Source organism: Rhamphochromis sp. 'chilingali', assembly GCF_963969265.1.
Source record: "Rhamphochromis sp. 'chilingali' genome assembly, chromosome: 16".
NCBI classification, from domain to species: domain Eukaryota; kingdom Metazoa; phylum Chordata; class Actinopteri; order Cichliformes; family Cichlidae; genus Rhamphochromis; species Rhamphochromis sp. 'chilingali'.
In genome coordinates, this window is record NC_137943.1 from 33,093,786 (window position 1) to 33,112,883 (window position 19,098).

The window sequence follows — 19,098 nt, forward strand, 5'->3', positions numbered from 1 at the left end:
CAAGATTTGAGCTAAACGTCGCAAATCTCTCACATCTCAAAACACCGCCACTCCTGAAACGTCCCCCTTCCTAAACAACTAAATGCCATGTTGCCATATCATTTTTTGATTGGTCGACATGGTACATTTTTCCACCAATAGGAAAGGGTGGTTGTTTTTTTTTTATTTTATTTTGTTTTTGCTCACAGGCGGAGAGTGCTTTCCTTATAAAACGCCGTTTTTACCGTTTCTTCCAGCAGTAAATATGAACAACGATAGTATTCAAGAAGAAAACCAAACATTGTACAGGGTGGGCCATTTATATGGATACACCATAATAACATGGGAATGGTTGGTGATATTAAAGTCCTGTTTGTGGCACATTAGTATATGTGAGGGGGCAAACTCCTCAAGATGGGTGGTGACCATGGTGGCCATTTAGAAGTCGGCCATCTTGGTTACAACTTTTGTTTTTGCAATAGGAAGAGGGCCATGTGACACATCAAACTTATTGGTAATGTCACAAGAAAAACAATGGTGTGCTTGGTTTCAACGTAACTTTATTCTAGAGGGAACATTGGATACGACCCTTCAAGTTTAGCTTGAATATTTGTGCCGTTCAAACTGTCACACCATGATCGGATATGGGGCGCATAGGGTCAAAAAAGTCAGATTTGATGCGCCTGCAGTGTGAACGTAGCCTTAGATGATGATGTTTGAAAGCTCAGTTTTAGCCTTTGCAGTCCAACCCAATATTGGGTTGTGGAATCCTGTAGTCAAGCTAGCTATGTCTGTCTTTTATGTACAGCGTATGCTTAAAGAATGAATTTCTTTTTCAAAAGTTTAATTAGTGGTTTTAGGAAAAATATTTTTTTAAATGTAGGTTTTTTTAAACTTCAGTTACAGTTACAGTTCAGTTTGTATCAGCAGGGAGGAATGAGGAAGAAAGAGATTAAATCTTTCTGCAGCCACACAATCAGCAAGTGTGTGTTTAAGGCTGAGTCAGTCTGCACGGGTGTATACCGCCATCAAGTGGATGTTCCTGCAAACTGCAGGATGCCTGTGATTTGTTCCTAAACCCATTTCCACCACTGATTTACAGGATTGTGTATGTGCACAGACAAGGACACCGTCAGAGTTTTCTTTAGTTAGCAGTCTGCTCTCTTGTCTGCTTCTTCACATTCATGTCTGATGTCAGAACTCATTTATTCACAAGAAAATCGTGTGTTACACAAATGAAGATTAACACATGGGGAATAATCTTCAGTTTCCTCAAATTACACCAAAGACGATAAATCTGATATGTCTTTGTATACCAGCTCCTTGATGGCACTCGTCTGGATTCAGGGACTAAATACAGGACTGATTGTTGCATGTGGAGGACATTTTTGGATGAAAGCAGACTACTTCTTTTTTACCCACTCATCTATTTGTTCCTTGTTACACTTAAATACAGGACATCACAAAGCCACAAACATGTGCAGGCTCAGCTCTGTCACGGTAGGAGGTGAAAGATGAGGGTGAAAGCTTGTGGAGGTAGAAGAGGGCAACACAGCGGTGGGTGGGAAAGGGCTTCTATAAATCCACAGAGATGGTTGGAAAATGAGGAACAGGTGAGTGAGTGGGTGTGGGGAGTCAGCTGAATCTTGATCAGCTAACAAGCTGTGCTAATGGGATCATTGAAAACACCTTCTTACTTATCAGTGTGCTGAGGTTTCTGTCCCAGAGCCACTTTGTCTTTAACATTTCCTACATTTTGGGGGGCATTTTGTGAGTGTGCAGGCCTTTGGACAGTGTCTTTTTGAAGACTTTCATTCTCCCCGCTACAGTAAAACATCAAAGAGCTGCTCTTACATCCTGTTGATGTTTGGTATTTGTGTTAAAACGGGAAGAGTAAAGCATCCTTCCTGTGTCTGAACAGAGCAGACGATCAGCTCTGATTCAGATCATCGACCATCAGCTGAGCTCAGCCGGGGTCCAGATGGTTTGGGGTTGTGCAGCAGTCTGGCTTCACTTCCAACTTCTTCACTTCACGCTTGTCAGATGTGAAGAGAAGGAAGAATTCATCAAAACCTTTTTAATCAAGAAGATAAAAAGATGTGGAAATGGAATCAGATACTTTTTAACCTGCCTGTTCTTCTGGAGACGCGCTGAATGCCGTCTCTTTTCAATAACATCAGCATTCAAAAGATGGGACGGGTCTCATAAAGACACTTCAGGGTTAGAATAATACAGCTTACACTTTTACAAAAATAAATAGCAACTGGTTGATATTACAGAGAATAAGACGCCTCACACTGGAACGCTGGAACTTTAAAGAAAATGGAACACGAGCCCACAAAGTAACGTGAAATGAGATTAGTTCCTATTTTCTCCTGATGGAGAGACGATCCAGTCTGACTCCTGCCTTTAAGTCGGGTTAATTAATTAGTTAATCCTAAAGGCTGGCAATAAGACGACAATCAAATCTTAAATGTATTCAGATCGTTTTAATAAAATGCATAATCTGTAATTATAGAGTGCTTTTCTAAAGCCACATTACAAAGTGCTTCACAGAAGAAAACGACCTCGTAACACACAGATGTTGTTATGAATTACGTGATGGTGTTGTGGTCTTTCCTTTCAGAAATGATGGTTTGGTGTATCCTCTGCTAAGAGGTGACACAGGAAGGACTGAAGCACTTTTCCTTTTCATTCAACCAGCTACATCATAGGAAGTTACACAGAAACCTCTGAGACATTTCCCTCAGTTAGAAATACTGAATACTAATGACTCGATGACGATCACTGACTAACCTTTGTGCTTGGCTTTGTGCAACGAATGTAGACATATGTCTGAAGTGCACTTGGTTTAACTAATCCTCAGTCAAAGCTCATCTGTGTAATAACCAAATGTTGATAAATAATCAGCACCACAAACCTTTGGATTTCGACTTTCATTTTAGGGTGTATCTAAACCTGCCTCAAAGTCAAAGTCAAAGTCAACTTTATTTGTCGATTCTGCCACATGTACAGGACATACAGAGAATAGAAATTGCGTTACTCTCAATCCCTAGATAAATAGCAAATGAACATTTAAATATATTTAAATATAAAAGTGATTAAAAATGCAAGTAAAATAATTAAAAAGTAAAAATTTAAATAAATACAATTTTACATATAACAAGAAAGCTATACAATATACAATATAATGGGTAAGTGACATTGAGTGTAAACCAGGCAGAGTAGTGCAAATAGGCAAATAGTGCAAATGGAGATTTAGTAATGTACGGTAAGAGAAAGTGTAACAACAAAGTCTTATGAGGTAATGGCAGTCCAATGCTCCACAAAGTGACTGGTAACTGGTGCAGGCCAGTGAGTGAGTCAGAGAGTGTGTGTGTTTGTGTGTGTGTGACAGAGTTCAGTGAGACCGTGGAGGAGAGAGGGGAGAGGGGGCAGAATCGGGAGGGAGTTAAGCTTCCTGACAGCCTGATGGATGAAGCTGTCCTTCAGCCTGCTGGTCCTGGCCTGGAGACTCCGCAGTCTCCTCCCCGACGGCAGCAGCTTGAAGAAGCTTTGCATTGGGTGCGTGGGATCAGCCGCTATGCAAAGGGCTTTTTTAGTGAGACGGGTGCTGTAAATGTCCTGGAGGGAGGGGAGAGAGACACCAATGATCCTCTCTGCAGCTCTCACTATGCGTTGGAGGGTTCTATGACAGGACGCATTGCAGGCTCCAAACCACACAGTGATGCAGCTCGACAGGATGCTCTCGATGGTGCCTCTGTAGAAAGTGTACATGATGGGGGCTGGTGCTCCTGCTCTTCTTAGTTTGCGGAGAAAGAAGAGACGCTGCTGTGATTTCTTGGCCAGTGCTGTGGTGTTGTACGTCCAGGAGAGATCCTCTGTGATGTGCACACCCAAGAACTTGGTGCTGCTCACTCTCTCCACAGACGCTCCGTCAATGGTCAGAGGAGCATGTTGGGTGTGCATTCTCCTGAAGTCCACAACAATCTCCTTCGTCTTCTCCACATTCAGAGAGAGATTGTTGTCAGCACACCACGTGGCCAGGCGTCTCACCTCACTTCTGTAGTCAGTCTCATCCCTGTTGCTAATGAGACCCACCACCGTTGTGTCGTCCGCAAACTTGATGAAGAGGTTGGAGCTGTATGATGGAGTGCAGTCATGGGTCAGCAGAGTGAAGAGGAGGGAGCTCAGCACACATCCCTGCGGGGCCCCTGTGTTTAAAATGATGGTGCTGGATGTATTACTGCCAACCCGTACTGCTTGAGGTCTTCCGGTGAGGAAATCCAACAGCCAGTTGCACAGTGAGGTGTTGAGCCCCAGCTGGACCAGTTTTTGAATGAGCTGTTGGGGGATTATAGTGTTGAATGCTGAACTGAAATCTATGAACAGCATTCGAACATATGAGTCTTTTTTGTCCAGGTGTGTGAGTGCCGAGTGGAGTGCAGTGGAGATGGCATCATGGGAAGCCATGGAAACGGGACAAAAAGGCAACCAGACACATGGTTTGTATAAAAAATTAGACCCCTTTTTATTGTGTTCTCATATATAAAAGAAATACAAAAAAGAAACATCGACACCGGGCGAGGGTCAGAGCAGGGCGGGGTTTATAGGCAGGGATGGGTTGGGAGTCAGGTGACATGAAAAAGGGGAAATGACAGGAGGAACATCAGACAGTCCGAGGGGATCGGTCAAACGGATATCGAACGGGTGAGGGTGGATGAGTCTCCCTCCCTCCTTCCTTCCCACCTCAACCACAACCAACTCCTACTCTTCTCCTTCTCCTCCAAAGAGAACTTTCAGTTCTTCAAACATGCATCAAAAGCGGAGATGTTCAGGAGCCAGAAATGATCTCACTGGTTGAGTTAACCCAAAGTGGGAGGGGCCAGAGATTTTCTTTTTCTTTTTCTGAGCACATTTGGGCTACCTGGTAAACCTAGAACGATGAAAAGAAGTCACTGTGGTGAAAACATGTAAGTGACTTTCATTCATTTTTACATGACATTCATGATGTTGAAAGGTCAGCAGGCTCGTTCACCACAACAATATAATCCAGTTAGCCTCAATGCTAATGCTCAATGCTTTAGCATTGAGCAAGAGCCTCAATGCTAATTCCAATAATCACCTCAGAGATTAGCAAGTTTTTTCCACCTCTCTTTGGCTGCAGATCTGTGAACCTCTTGGTTGCGCGCCTGCTTTTCTGTGTACATTCAGTGTTTCGCACCAAAATGCGTTGAGTTTATCCTGAAGATCTGAAAAACTTTCTGAGTGCCCTTTATTCCTCTTTAAAACACTGGCAAAGTTTTAAAGCCAAGTGCATCTGAAAAATGAACCGAAGCTAATGTACCAAAAACTGCAATTCCTCCAATGACCACTCGAGGCTTCAAAGGTGAGTCTGTCTCCATACAGGAAAAATCAGCACGTTTACATGTTTACAACCTGGTTTAAAAAAAAAAAGAAAAGAAGGAAAAAAGATTTAGTTTAATAATTTAGATTATTAGTATAGATTTACTTCAATGGCTGACCTAGTTTATCTGGTGACTTTTTTTTAAAGCTTTTTTTCATCCCTTCGACACCATTCTTGTTTTGAGTGGACAAACCCTTATTTTGAAAATTCAGCTGTAGCTAACCAGCTAGCAATTGGCCTGTTCACATCTCGTGTTTCCCGTGCTGGCAGACTCACTGGACAGGTTTCTGTTGAAAGAACCAGCGCTCCACTGCAGCTGGCGATGGCAGTGATGGAGTCTTTCTTGTGATCTGGAAAGCTGCTGTGAGCTACGGGGTCGCCTTTACCAGGACCTGCAGCAGAGGAACCATTCATGTACCCAATTCAGTGAAGCTGCAGAGCATAAGGACTACTGTAAAATTTAACTCATTACTAGGGGTATGACCAGACTTGTTAACAAGTCAAACTCCAGTATAGCCATTGGATGCTAACCAGGCTACAGTAGCTTCTGTTCGATTGAAACTTTCCACCCTGCATTCTTCACATCCAAACATCATCATATCTGGCTTTTAAAAAATAAAAACAGATGTTGATGGAAGCTAAACGTCAGAATTAACAAACCACTGGGTGACACTCTGGTAGCTACGCCAGTCCTCTATTTACAATCAAAGTTGGAAGCTTGCAGAGTGCACATTTGCTGCAGAGCTTATTCTTTGGGGGTCAGGGCTTTTCTTCGTGCATAACTGTCACATGTAGACCAGTATGAGAGTGTAAAGCCTGCAGCAGGTATTACATAACCTGCAAAGGTGAATTTACTAAGTAGGGGTAGGTGATATTGTTTCAAAATTCCATTGACATTTTAAGAAAAACTGCAACTTTTGATGTTATAGGGAATAAAATGCTGAATGTTGAGCGTTGAGGTGACTGTTGCTGTGATTTGGTACTATATAAATAAAATTGAACTGAATGTTGCTGCAAGCAGCAGTATTTATAGGTGTAAGTAAACAAACAAGCTGCTGTCACTGATGACTTGCTACCAGTTGCTGCTGCTAGCACAGATGCTAGCAGCGTTTTAGTGTAATAGTAGTGCCAGAATAAGTCAAACCTAAGCACAAAAGTAGTCTACGTCATGTGTTCCCTGGAAATTTTAATCCATCCATCCATCTTCTTCCGCTTATCCGGAGCTGAATCGTGGGGCAGCAGCCTTAGCAAAGAAGTCCAGACCTCCCTCTCCGCGGCCACCTCTGCCAGCTTATCCGGGGGAAACCCAAAGGCCTCCTCCCAGTGGGACATGCCCCAACCACCTCAACTGGCTCCTTTCAATGTGGAGGAGCAGCGGCTCTACTCTGATCCCCTCCCGGATGGCCGAACTTCTCACCCTTGGAAGATCCAAGGGTGACCCCCTCAGAAGTACAAGACCAAGGGAACAGTTCACCCTGCCAGAGATAGGGTTACCGGGGCCTCTCCCTGGAGCCAGGGAGGTGTTCGAGGGCGAGCATCTGGTGGCCGGGCCTTAGTCCATGGGGCCTGGCCGGGCACAGCCCAAAAAAGGGACATGGGCCCATCCTCCTGCAGGCCCACCACCCGTAGGCACCGTAGGGGTTTAGTGCAATGTGTGCCGGGCACCGTCCAGGAGCAAAGGTCCTGGCAGACTGATTCTCGACTACCAAGACTAGCAATTGTGACATTAAAAATTTTAAATCAAAGCAAACGCTCAACACTTTAGTCAAACAACAACTAAAGTAAGTCCACCTTGTAAGTGGAGCCACACAGTATTTCCCATATAAAACTCAAACATATTTTCTACACTGGATGTTGTATTTTTAGTCAAGCTTTTAAACCAGTTCAGTAACTTCCATTTTCTCTTCCTGTCATTTAAGTGTATCTAGCAAGTGCTCCAGTGACACTCACTCACACGTCATCAGCTGCTAGCATCCTCTCCTTCATAGCCTGGTTGTGCTGGATGGTGTGACTTTGTTTGTTGTTTCCACCTTTAGCAGGAACTGGGATTTTTTGCAAATATTTTGCTGTAAAATTATTCGTACTTTGTAAAGTAACATGCTGTGTCAGTTCCCGCCCTCAGACAAACCTGGGTTTGTTTCATTACTGTACACTCTGGGTACCGTAAAAGCATGGCGTTGCTATAGCAATGATGCAGTGACATGATATTTATATATCACATGATGTGCAGTTTGCTTTGTAACCATTTCAAAGGCTTTAACCACATTTGTCAATGAACTAAGCAAGACCTCGTTCTGATTCATCTTCTTTAGGGTTTCCACCAGTGTACTCCAGGCCTTGAACTGACGCCAGTTCAGTCGTTAAGTAAGCTAATGTGTCTTACTAGTCTGCCTCTGTTTATCTTTTTCAACATCTTAACTATGACAAAGTTTAAAAGAACAGCTGCTCAGTCAATATAAGTTTGCTAATATTCACAGCAGGTTAATTCAGTCATCGCTGTATTGGAATGAAGTCTGGATCTGGTGCTCTCCTGCGTTTACAGCTGCATTGTGTGATATAAATGTGTAGAGGGGCAAAAATCATGACATAGTGAACTCAAAGTGCTCGCAGTGACATCACTACTAAAATTCAGGCCCATCCAAACTCAGTGCAACAAATTTAACACCTTTAAAATGTGCATGAAATAATTTAACTTCTCTGAAGGATGGATGTTGGAGGAGAATATCAGTAACTTCCTGCTGTATCCTGTTGACCTGTTCTCCTTGATATTACGTGGTGTTGCATGACAAACGGAATGTATTTATATTTTATGGTATTTATTTGCATCTCCTGAAAGACTATTTCAGATTAAAATGAGGAAAAACTGCTTTCATCTCAGTTTACTTAAAACAAGCTCCTCATTGAAGTTTTCCAACCAGTAACACTAAAGATTAAACAAGTAGTAGATTTAAACTTTAACGAGCCGTGTTCAGTTTAGTTTAGCACTGAAGCCTTTCCTTCTTGTTCACTCTTGGTGCATTTTTTGATTTCTGGGAGATAAGATGACATTCCTGATTTGAATCCTGCCTACGTAGCTCTTCAGAAAACAGCCTTTATTCAGTACAACATAAACTTACAATTCAGGACCTGAAAGCAGCTTAAACTGCAACAGCTCCTCAAGGACTTTTGTTTGTTGTGTTTTTTTTGCGAACATGCTAGAAAGAAATGTTCTTTAGCTCCGCCCACTTAGGTTTAACTCAACCGCAGGCACTATTTCTGGCTGACGAGCAGCCCTGCCTCTGAGAGATCTGTGGAACTGAAACTCCAGTCTGCTCTTCAGGACAGCTCAGTTTTATCAGCTGCTTCAGCGTGATGGCCCCCTCCCACCTCGGAGCCACCGTGTGCTAACAACGTCCTCCGGTTGTAGTGGTGGTGGCCCTTCATGATGCCCGAGTTGTTGTTCTCGTTGAGGATTTGCTTTTGCTTCTGCCGGTTGAGCGACTGCACCAGGCCGAGCACCACGGCCGCCAGCGAGTACTGGCCGGTGATTTTGCGGGGCTGCAGGATGAGCGGGTTGGGCTGCACGCGGCCCAGCAAGAAGTGCGTTCGGATCTTGCCCTCCTGCTCGCTGATGCCCTTCACGTAGATCTCGCCGCGGTACTCGAACGCGAAGCCGCGCTCCTTCAGGATCAGGTAGGTCTCCTCGGGAACCTGGATCTTGCCGCTCACGCCGGTGCTGTCCATCCGGCTGGCCAGATTCACCGTCTTCCCCCAGATGTCGTACTGAGGCTTCTTGGCACCGATCACGCCTGCCACCACCGAGCCATGAGTCATACCTGCCAAAAACACACAGGACCAGCTGTTAGGGGCTGAACCATTTTTTATTAAAAACACAAAAAGGGTCTTCTTGCTTTTGTTTTCATTTTTAATGATGCAAATCTGGAGGTGCTAAAAACTGCAGTTCCTTAAAAGGCCACTTGAGACTCCAAAAGTCAGTGAATCTCCAACTAAACATCCAGCTGTGCGTTTTGTTGTTTTCTCATTTTATTTTGCACTGATTAGCATCTGACTCTTTGTGTACTTGTTGTTCTGCACTTAAGGACTGAAAGAACCCGAAGAAGTCTGCTGTCGCAATCTGCACTCCTCGATGTTGAGTTTGCCTTGAGACAGCTGATCTTTGCTTTTTATTGTCAGAAAGTATATGAAGTCCTTTGAAAAACAAGGTAAAACTAAGCACACCCTACTGCTTCTACAGGAAACAATTCAACCAGTTGCTTTTTCTCAGTTTCATGGATTTCAGGTTGATGCAGTGACACTGAGAACATTATTTCTGTGCTGCAGCCACATTAAAAGGTAAAAATGCTTTTTGTTTGCTTTTATTTCTTTCACCTGCACTGCAGAAACTACTACCCACTTGTCTTCACACAGCGTTCTGGTGTTTGTCATTGAAAATTAAAACTGAGTCCACTCCACTCTGAGTGTTTAGACTGAGATGATCTCCACAAAATGTTACCCACTTTACTCTTTCGTCATCAAAGCTCTTACCGATCCTCAGCTCAAAGTTGTTGAAGGAGTGCTTGTTAATCTCTTGGATGCTCTCGTTGAGGGCGATGGCGAAGTCTGCCAACGCACACAGGTGACCCCATTTATCTTCACATTGCTGTGGGAGTGAGAGCAGAAGGGTCTGAGTCAGCTGAACATCAGGACCAGCTGCAGGGCAGGCGCATCAGAGATGAACTGTGTCAGAAAACTCTTTTCACTGCCGTGGATACTGAAGCCTTCACTCAAGGTTTTAGGCACACGATCTAATGCTTCCACTCGAACAGATGCGACGGGCTGGGATCTGTCATTATTTTTATTTATTAGTTTAATTACTTCCACACAGCCTGAAAAGTCCTCTGATATTTTCTAGTACTTCTGCCTCAAAATACCAAATTACAAGAAGCAAAATAGTTCACATGTGGTACTGACTCCAGCCATGCTGCAAAACTTTGATCAAACAACCAATTTTCAGCAAAGTTACACTTAACTAGCTAACAGATGGCGCTCTTAGTGTGAGGATCCTAACCAGCATGTTTGGAGAAATGAAACGTCAGAATGTTAGAAATCAGATTCATTAAATCTTCGTATTATTTTTAAAACCACTTAATTACCTTTTATTTTCATTTAATGTATACAAATTATTTTGTTCATGTAAAGTAAAGAAAACAGCCGGCCCCAAGGGTCTCACCTGCTTCTCAGGTGACAGACCAGAGACGGCCATGTAGGTGCTTCCAATCGTCTTGATCTTCTCGATGTCCTGAAATCGGTCTTCACCCAGCAGCTGTAAAGTCAGAGAGACACTTTGAACATTTGTGTTTGCTTTCTTGTTCTTGCAAATATTTTACTTCCGAAGCCACAACAAGTGAAGAAGCTCCAGCTCTGTTAATCCTTCCATCTGCCACCGCCTGTCATGGATAACGGAGTTTGGGCTCCGTGATGTTTTTTCTCCCAGGAACCTTTTTCGGGGACATAATCGTTCATGTTACTGGTTAAATTGAATTAAAAAACTGAACTGAACATCACTGTGTTTCTGCTTTTGCACTATGTGAAGATAAGTTGAGTAAATTACTAAGCTGATGTGGCAACAGCTATTTCCTCCTCACTCTGTCAGCCTCTGTCTTTGTCAGAGCTGCTCTTGGCTGGTAAACACACAAATCCTCAGCAGGCAGCATTTCATCAAAGTCGATACCTGTTCCAGCTTTCTCATTTTGTTTTCCATGGCTTTCCACTCTACTATCTGGCAAGTAGCAGTATTTGTTTGCATATTGCAATACTAAACAAAACCACAAATTACAACAAGATTTGAGACATGACTAAATAAAGCACAACGTGTCACCAAACATGAAATGCGGTTTTGGGGAGTAACAGAATACACGTACCGGCATTACGTATTTAAAATACAAAATATGAGTGACTGCATTTTGTTACAGTTACTGTTTAAATAGGTGATGATTAGAATTCAGTTACTTTGTTGAAATAAATGGATTACACAGCGGTCTTCTCCTGTTTCATATTAGGCTATCCCCTCTCTAATTTTGTTAATTCCATGCATTACCAGAAACCCAAACAAAACACGCAATAAGAGGCTCTAATGTAAACGTCCTGTTAATGTTGGTGGCGTCAGTTACACAGTGGACCCAGAGCCAGCAGTGCACGGGCAGGAATGCTTTTCTTACTTGGAAATTCCGACGCCACTTCACATTTAAAGAAGAACGGGAAATCTGACCGTGCAATGCAAACTCTGTTTGCCAGCAACCAAGCTGCTCTCAGCGTCAAAAGACTTCACCTCCAACCTAAAGAAAGTTATTTTTTAAAAACTAACGTTAGCCTACTGCAGCTACTTTGTTTTAGTTGTGGTAGCTACCTGGGTTATGTGCCACTTCAGTATCTTCGATGTACTACGGTGTACTAGACTGCAGACTGTTAGACTTGATGGTTAGCATTAACAACCTGCTAGCTGCAAATAATCATGTGCAGTTCTGAAAGCAGTCTATGAACTAACCTCAGCTAATGCCAGCTAGCAATGTTAGCTTGGTGGTGAGTACCCTTCAGTAATAGTAATAAATCACAGCAATAGTACATTCATGTAGTTGCAAAAAGCATGATAATATATCAAGTAATCAGAATACGTTACATTGAGTAACTTAACAGAATACATTACAAACTACATTTTGGGCCATGTATTCTGTAATCTGTAGTGGAAACCATTTTAAAAGTGACCTTCCCAACACGGTATATGGATAATTTATCACTATGAATTTGGGTGTGTCTGGGAGATGATTCAGGTAAGCATTTGCTTGGAGCCAAGAGAGTTAAAATGGATGATATGTCACTGGAGTTGGTTGTAACTGAACCCTGAATAATCCAGTAACATGTTTGCTTGACTCTGTAGGCCTTACAAGAAAAATCTCTGGATATATGACGTAATAAGCAAAAAAAAAAAGCTTACATCAATCCAAATCTGACTTTTATTTCTTTTCTGATAGGTTCCTTGTTGTGGTTGTCTAATCAGAGTTTAACCAACCAGTGTTCACAGAAGTATCTAAACCAGGGAAAATGAAAACAGTCTAAAGATTAAGCTGATTAACATTCTGATGGTGGGAACACACAAGTTCCTGTGGATGGAAACAGCGGCAAAGTACCATAACAAAAATGTGGAGTTGCTTATTGTTCAGTTTTCCGACATGACAGCAAACAAAGAGATTCTCTTTGCAGTCAGCTGATATAAAACTATCATCGTTTTTACAGGAATCTGTTACTTTTAAACCACAACTCATCGTTGTATCATTGTCTGCTGTGGAAAACAATCAGACTGATGCATAAATCTTACTCACTTCTTTGCTAATTGTCCCCTAAAACGAAGCCATTTATTCTGATCTTGTCATCTGCAGTGAGAGCCCCTCTGCCGTGGGCTCATACTGCAAGGTCTGTTCTTGTTTTGAGGGAAAGTGAGTGAGGATTGTGGCCCGAGGCAGCAGAGAGCGCAGCTGGTGTCTGCCTGTCTCTGCGCTTATTAGGAGACTTTGACATTTTCTGTCAGAGACTTCGGTTCAGAGGCTTGATCAGGACCACGAGTTCCTGTAGACTTCAACTCTGTCCACAGGGAACCAAAAAGTGCAAAGTTTTGTGAAACTTCTGCAAGCATCCTAACTCACACTGAATCTGACGCATGGAGACTTATTGAGCAGCTCTTTTATCAACTGGTTTCTTCTCATTTGAAGGTTCCTTCTTGCTGATGCAACAAGGTAACTGTTTCTACAGTTCTGCTTTGGTGGATCAGTCGCAGTAATTCTGTACTTCAGTCTGTTTTGAACTCGTGTAGAAAGTCTGGAGCAGCTGCCACGGAAGCTTAAAAATCCTCCCTGTATCATGAAAGCTAAATCAATACAGGATGAGAGCTAATATCTGGGTTCATATCAGTGGAACCCACAAGCTTTTGTGTCTGTGGTGTTCATTTCCTGTGCGGGTGCGTTTCTGTCTGAAATCAGTGCTTGTTGATAACCTGTGCACGTATGTGAGTGTGCTCGTTGTTTCTGGCTTCGGATTAACCCGCTGTGAAGTGATCTGCTTTTCATGAAAAACAGAAGATGCTGACATCAGAGACGGTCCTCTGCATGTTTAAAATGTTTGTCTGAAGCAGAAGTGGGCACACTTGAAAATCTGCAGTCTCACCTCATCAAAGTCAGCGATGATTTCATTGAGGAGCCTCAGGCACTCGACTCCTTGGTTGTTCATCTCGGTCTGGGAGTAGAAGTCAGCAAAGCCTGGGATGGAGGCAAACATCACGCCCACGGCATCGTAGGACTGCGAGTACAGCTCCTGTGGGTAAACACGTCACGAGTGAGCTCACGGTGTCACGTTTTCTTGAATCACAAACAAGATAACTTCATTCAGTCACTTGTTTTGTGTCTCTATGGATACTGCAGAACCAAGCATTGGTGAATTTGGCCACGCATTCAAACAATCGTCTGGCTGACAGATGACATTATAGCAGCAGGTCGATCATTGCTTTACTCTCCAGAGAATTGAGTGAAACTTTACACAAGACAAATGTGACACTGCCCCACTTTCATCCCCTCTGAATTTCTTCCAGTAAATGAAAACAGAAATTAAACTTTGGTGTTGGGCACTCCACTTGTAATATCTAAGGGAAGACACTAACAGAGAACTGTAATAGAACAGACTGTGCTCCAGGTTATCGTCCGCTTTTTAGCCCTCTCAAGAACACTTTAGTTAAAGTTCAAGCTGAGAGGCAAAAATATCAGGAGAGAGGGAGTCACAGAAAGGGACTGAGGGGAGGTTGGTTGCAAAGTGGCTTGCAGAGGCAAAAGCAACGTGTAGTTTAAATAGTGTGACATGTGCAATATTTGCCAATGAAGATAACGACTCATCAGCTGATTTGAACCAGCTTGATTGGTGCAGTTTGTGGAGCTGAATAATTGCAGTTAATAGTATCAGGGGCTTCTCTCACTTCATGGTGATGTGACTCACTTGACGGTAGATGGTGATGTTCTGGAGGCCTCAGTTCTTCCTGGATTGTCTTGGACCATCAAAATAAACTAAGAGGATACACGTCATATAAAACCTGTGCCGTTGTTTGAATGGATGATGTTGGATTATGACACTTTCTCAGACCTGCACTGAGCTCCTTGGATTTTTCCAATAGTCTCTGTGTTGGTGAGTGCTCTCAAATAAAGCCTTTCTATGTTTCCACAGAGCAGCTGTCAGCTGTAGTCAATCATATCCCTGACAGGAAGTTTGGAGGTAAAACACTTTTTGGAGCTTTAAAACAAAGCACCGAAAAGCCCGCACAGCAGCAATCATTACCTTACAGTTTTGTGCATTACACAGTGCTCATCACTAGGGGGCACTGTTGATACGTGACCGGGCGGGAGGCGTGCTGACATGCAGTAGCATGTCCTCACACGCAGTTGCTCTTTGTGCCATTATGGAGGCATTTTAATGATGAGCTAGAAAACATAACGTCTGTCCAGAGTTCAACATTTGGAGGTAATAATTCAGGAGAAGCTGGGTGACTCTCTCTGTCTGTTATCATTTTAATGTAATTACACACTTATAAAAATAAGCCTTTGACTTTATTGTGAAATCATACAAGCTTAATGAGCTCAGTCAAATGTCAGCGCCTTCAAAGTGGAACTCAGTAAAAGTCGAACTAATTTAATTGCTCGGTTATTCCCGGTGCCTTTTCAGGGCAGCCAGAGCTCCGAGGTTTGTTTGGGCTTTACTTTTTCCTGCAAACTAAGCCTCCCTAACATACTTCAGGAGGAGTTTTCTAATACTAAATAGAAAGATGGGTGACTAAAGGCAGTAATGCTCCACCATCAACACTCCATCACCTCCAATTAAGTATTCAGTTCACTTTAGTACTTAAATTGGATCATGCATCTGTGATCTGAAGAAAAAAAAGACCTTTCTCATCCCATTGAGCAAATTTTTAATTAGATTAAATAAAGAAATAAAAATCTTGATAAGGGTTAAGAATGTAAAACACAAACACAGACTACAGGGCTACACTGCTGAGGATGATGCTTACGGGCTGTGACAGCAACTCTGACATCATATTTTATACTGTGCATCTCCGGGCGTTTACAGAGGTTTGGGTGATGCACAAACATCATAATGTTTTGGATTAGAATAACCTATATTTAGCCAAGTTATGTCAAACCCTGAAGAAATGAAATTTAATTATTTCAGCACAACATGTACATTTCAGTGGGGTGTACTGTGGAGCCAGTTCGACAGAGCCGGGCTTTCTTTAGCTTTTTTAACAATCCCTAAAACCCCAGGTGGAGATGGTGGCGATCACATAAATGGTTATCAGTGTTGTTTGTTAACCACGTTTTCTGCTTCGAGGTGTGTGGAATTTCATATAGCTGGGGGGCAATGTTTGCATCATTTCTGTCTTCGATGGAGAGCACTGCCTCAGTAAATCATTCAATCATGTAAATTTACAAGTTGATATCTTTCACTTATCCTCACTGTGCTCTCAGTGCTGTTTACCTCTAAACTTTACTTGACGTTGTAATCTCGGTGGACACTCACGTTGAGCCCAACATATTCATGTCTGGCTTTAGCGGTGACCATCAGTGTTATGCATTTTGATTTGTCCCTTTCCTGATGCTGCAGTCATCATTTACTTTGAATTGTGCTAAAAATAAAAATAATAAAATAATAACATATCAAATGACTTGCTGCTGGGTTCGTGTATGCATTTAGCATTGCACCATCACTCTCTCATACAAATATGGCGACTTATGCCTCCAAAGTACAGACAAAAACCCCCAAATAAAAATGTTAACATTGATTTAAAGCAGAGAGATGTTCCGTCTATCTACAGTTTGTTGTTTGACTATCTCATCGTGATGATCAGCTACAGCTTAGAATCATAATTCCAGGAGCCAAGTTCTGCTCGAGCTATAGATCTGATGTTGATCCAAAACTGTCTTTTATGAGTCACTGAAGTCAGATGCAGTAGTTTCTGAGATTACCTCAGAAAGGCCTCCAGGCAAAAGAATTCCAAGCACTAAGAACTCGGAGGGCAGCGCGCGGTTAGCCGCATGCTTTAGGACGAGTGCTGGCTGCCCCGGCACTGATGCAGCATGTCTGCTGCCATGATGACATTAAAACATGGGGGAGGTGTCAGGAACTTTTAGTCTAAAAACAGGGGCAAAGATGTTATTTAAGACCATCATTTTCTTCTCCTCTTTTTCCTTTGCCAAAAATATTTGGATCAACCAATCACTTAGCTTGATGCACAAGTGTCTGTAACAAACAAGTGTCGTTGAAGCAGCAAACCTTTGTTTCTACAGATATGTTTTTCTGTCTTTCCTTGAAGTCACATTTATTCATTTTTCCACTTCCACTTCCTCACTTTCCACTCCATTTTCCACTTGGGTCATTATGAAATTTGGCGTGAGTTTAATGTTCCAACGCTGACAGTTGTACTCGAAACGCCTCGAAGACGTTCAGAAACACGCCATAATTTGCATGACAGCTCTCAGTGTGTTTCCAGCCACTCTGCTTTCAAACACTTTGTTGCATTTCAATCATTCACTTCAACTTTACTTTGGGATCCTTTTTGATTCTATACGATTTTCCTCTAAATGTTTCAAAATAAAAGCTTTACTAGAAGACGAAGAAGAATTCAGAAATGATCCATGAATTGACGAGAATAAGAAACTAAAAATGTGGCGTCAAAATAAAAACTTGACTGAAACTGTTACTGAAATTTAACAGATTAAATTCTGCTGAAGTGCCATTTAGTAAGCGACTGACACACTCAGGAATAAAACCTTCAAAAAAACGAAGCTACCTGGTGGAATAAATGATGCTGAGTTTTAATTGATTCCAAAGATCATCAAAACCTCCTCAGGGGTGTGGGAGCCTATTAATAACCCAGTGCTCTGGTATCTAAATCACAGAACAACAAACATCCTGATTAATAATGCAACAAGTGATTAGAAGTCAAACTATTCTAATGGATGCATTTTTAATCGTGTCCTTTTTAATTAGAAGCAGAATGATATCGGCTCTCCTCTCTTGACATTCATAATTCATAGGTTGCTCGACCTTTGTTTGGAAGGCAAAGGAACATTGGAGATTTGATCATCAAGGAGGCAAGAGAGGACAATACAGCAATTTGAAAGGACTAGTGATAACGGGTGTGTTTGCAGACCAGTGGCATCAGGTATTACTGAGCTGGTGAAGGAGAGCGACGAAGAATGGACGACTGGAAGAAAAACAGCATCAAGAAGCTGTTTTGTTGTCACCTCTTCCTGCACTTTAAGCAAAAACACAGATAACCTTAACGTAATAATCTCTGATCGATATATCAACACGGTGGCTTTATCATAAGGGATAGTGTTCAAGTTAAAAAGTGTCAAAGGGAAAAGGAGGGGATTGCGCTGTTTCAGCTCAAACTTTTTCAGTATCTACAAATTATACATTTATGCGTGGGTCTATCCCCGATGTTAACGCTAAACCTAAAAATCATATTCTCTGTTATCTTTTTTGGTCAACCAACCTCTAAACCTCTGATTTCCCAGTTCGCCAAAGTTTTTGTTATTCCGGTTAATGCCAACCGTCTGAGGGAGGCCTGGGCCAACTAGACTGCACCCTAGCCACCTTTGGCTCCTCTGATAGGCCACTTCCATCTCACCAAAGGAAACACGGGGATAGGGACGATTGCTGCAAAGAGGCAAATCTTACAAGAATGGAAATCCCCATCACCTCCTTGTTCCAAAAAGATTCGTTGCTGCAAAGGGAAGTCTCTGAGCAGTTCTCAGGGCATCTGGAAACCTCTCCTGTAGGGGTGGGTTTTTATAATCGATTCATCGATTAAAATCGATTCTGGCTTGGATAACGTAAAATCGATTCATTAAAATCCTAAATCGATTTTTTAATATAAATTTATTTTGTCCGAAATGCCAGAATCTCTGGTGACATCTCACAAAATTTCAAGAACCTCCAAACAGTAAATGAGAGCAGGTACAGGGATTCTGCACATAGACTTAATCACACAGCGGATCAGAATCAGTTAGATGGCGCCTTTCTCACAGTCGGGGCTGAAAGCCGACAGCTCGCTGATCCGGGTCCGCGCTTTGTGTTCACGCCCTTTATGGGCTGATTCTAAAGCTGTTAGTTTGATCTCTCTCCAAACAATATTGACCGAACCAGCAGCTAAAGAAGATCCAAACGCTTCACATAAACATCGTCATGAATTCTTTTACTGTTTTGCTTCCATTGCGATGCGCAGCTCTCTCTCTCTCCCTCTCTCCCTCCCCCCCCTTCTCTCTCTCTCGAACAGTTTCGCTTTCTTCATTATTCGCTTGCTTGTTATGCACAAGTCTACTGTTGTTTACAGCGCTGTCGGCCGCTGTTTTTTTCCCTTTTACATTCTTCCGAAAAGAAAACCTCATTTCTGCTGTTCAATACTGAACAAATTGAAACTTTTTAAAATTATTCAAAATGCAAAATGCTTAACCGTGTCTCTAATAAAACCGCTGTAACGTCAGAGGTAATGTTCATTAATTAATGGTTTTCTTTCGTTTTCGATGTACTGCAGAATATTTTTATAAAATCCCAGGCCAGGAAAACCTTCATGTTTTTCTGTGTTTTATCTTCAGCTACTTTGACACAAAGGCATCTGCTGTGATGCTCACACCTTGGAT

The 19,098-nt window shown here is 42.3% G+C and overlaps 1 protein-coding gene across 2 annotated transcripts in view; it reads right to left on the reverse strand.

Annotated features, from left to right (window-relative positions):
• Window positions 1-8,686: 8,686 nt before the first annotated feature.
• adcy8 (adenylate cyclase 8 (brain)) overlaps window positions 8,687-19,098 on the reverse strand; it is a 130,778-nt gene continuing 120,366 nt past the window's right edge. For both annotated transcript variants that reach the window (XM_080907300.1, XM_080907299.1), the window contains 4 exons: window positions 13,580-13,726; window positions 10,596-10,688; window positions 9,911-10,025; window positions 8,687-9,201 (listed from right to left, as the gene is read on the reverse strand). In XM_080907300.1, the coding sequence (XP_080763426.1) occupies window positions 8,702-9,201; window positions 9,911-10,025; window positions 10,596-10,688; window positions 13,580-13,726 (855 nt within the window). In that variant the 3' untranslated portion in view covers window positions 8,687-8,701. The remainder of the gene's footprint in view (window positions 9,202-9,910; window positions 10,026-10,595; window positions 10,689-13,579; window positions 13,727-19,098) is intronic.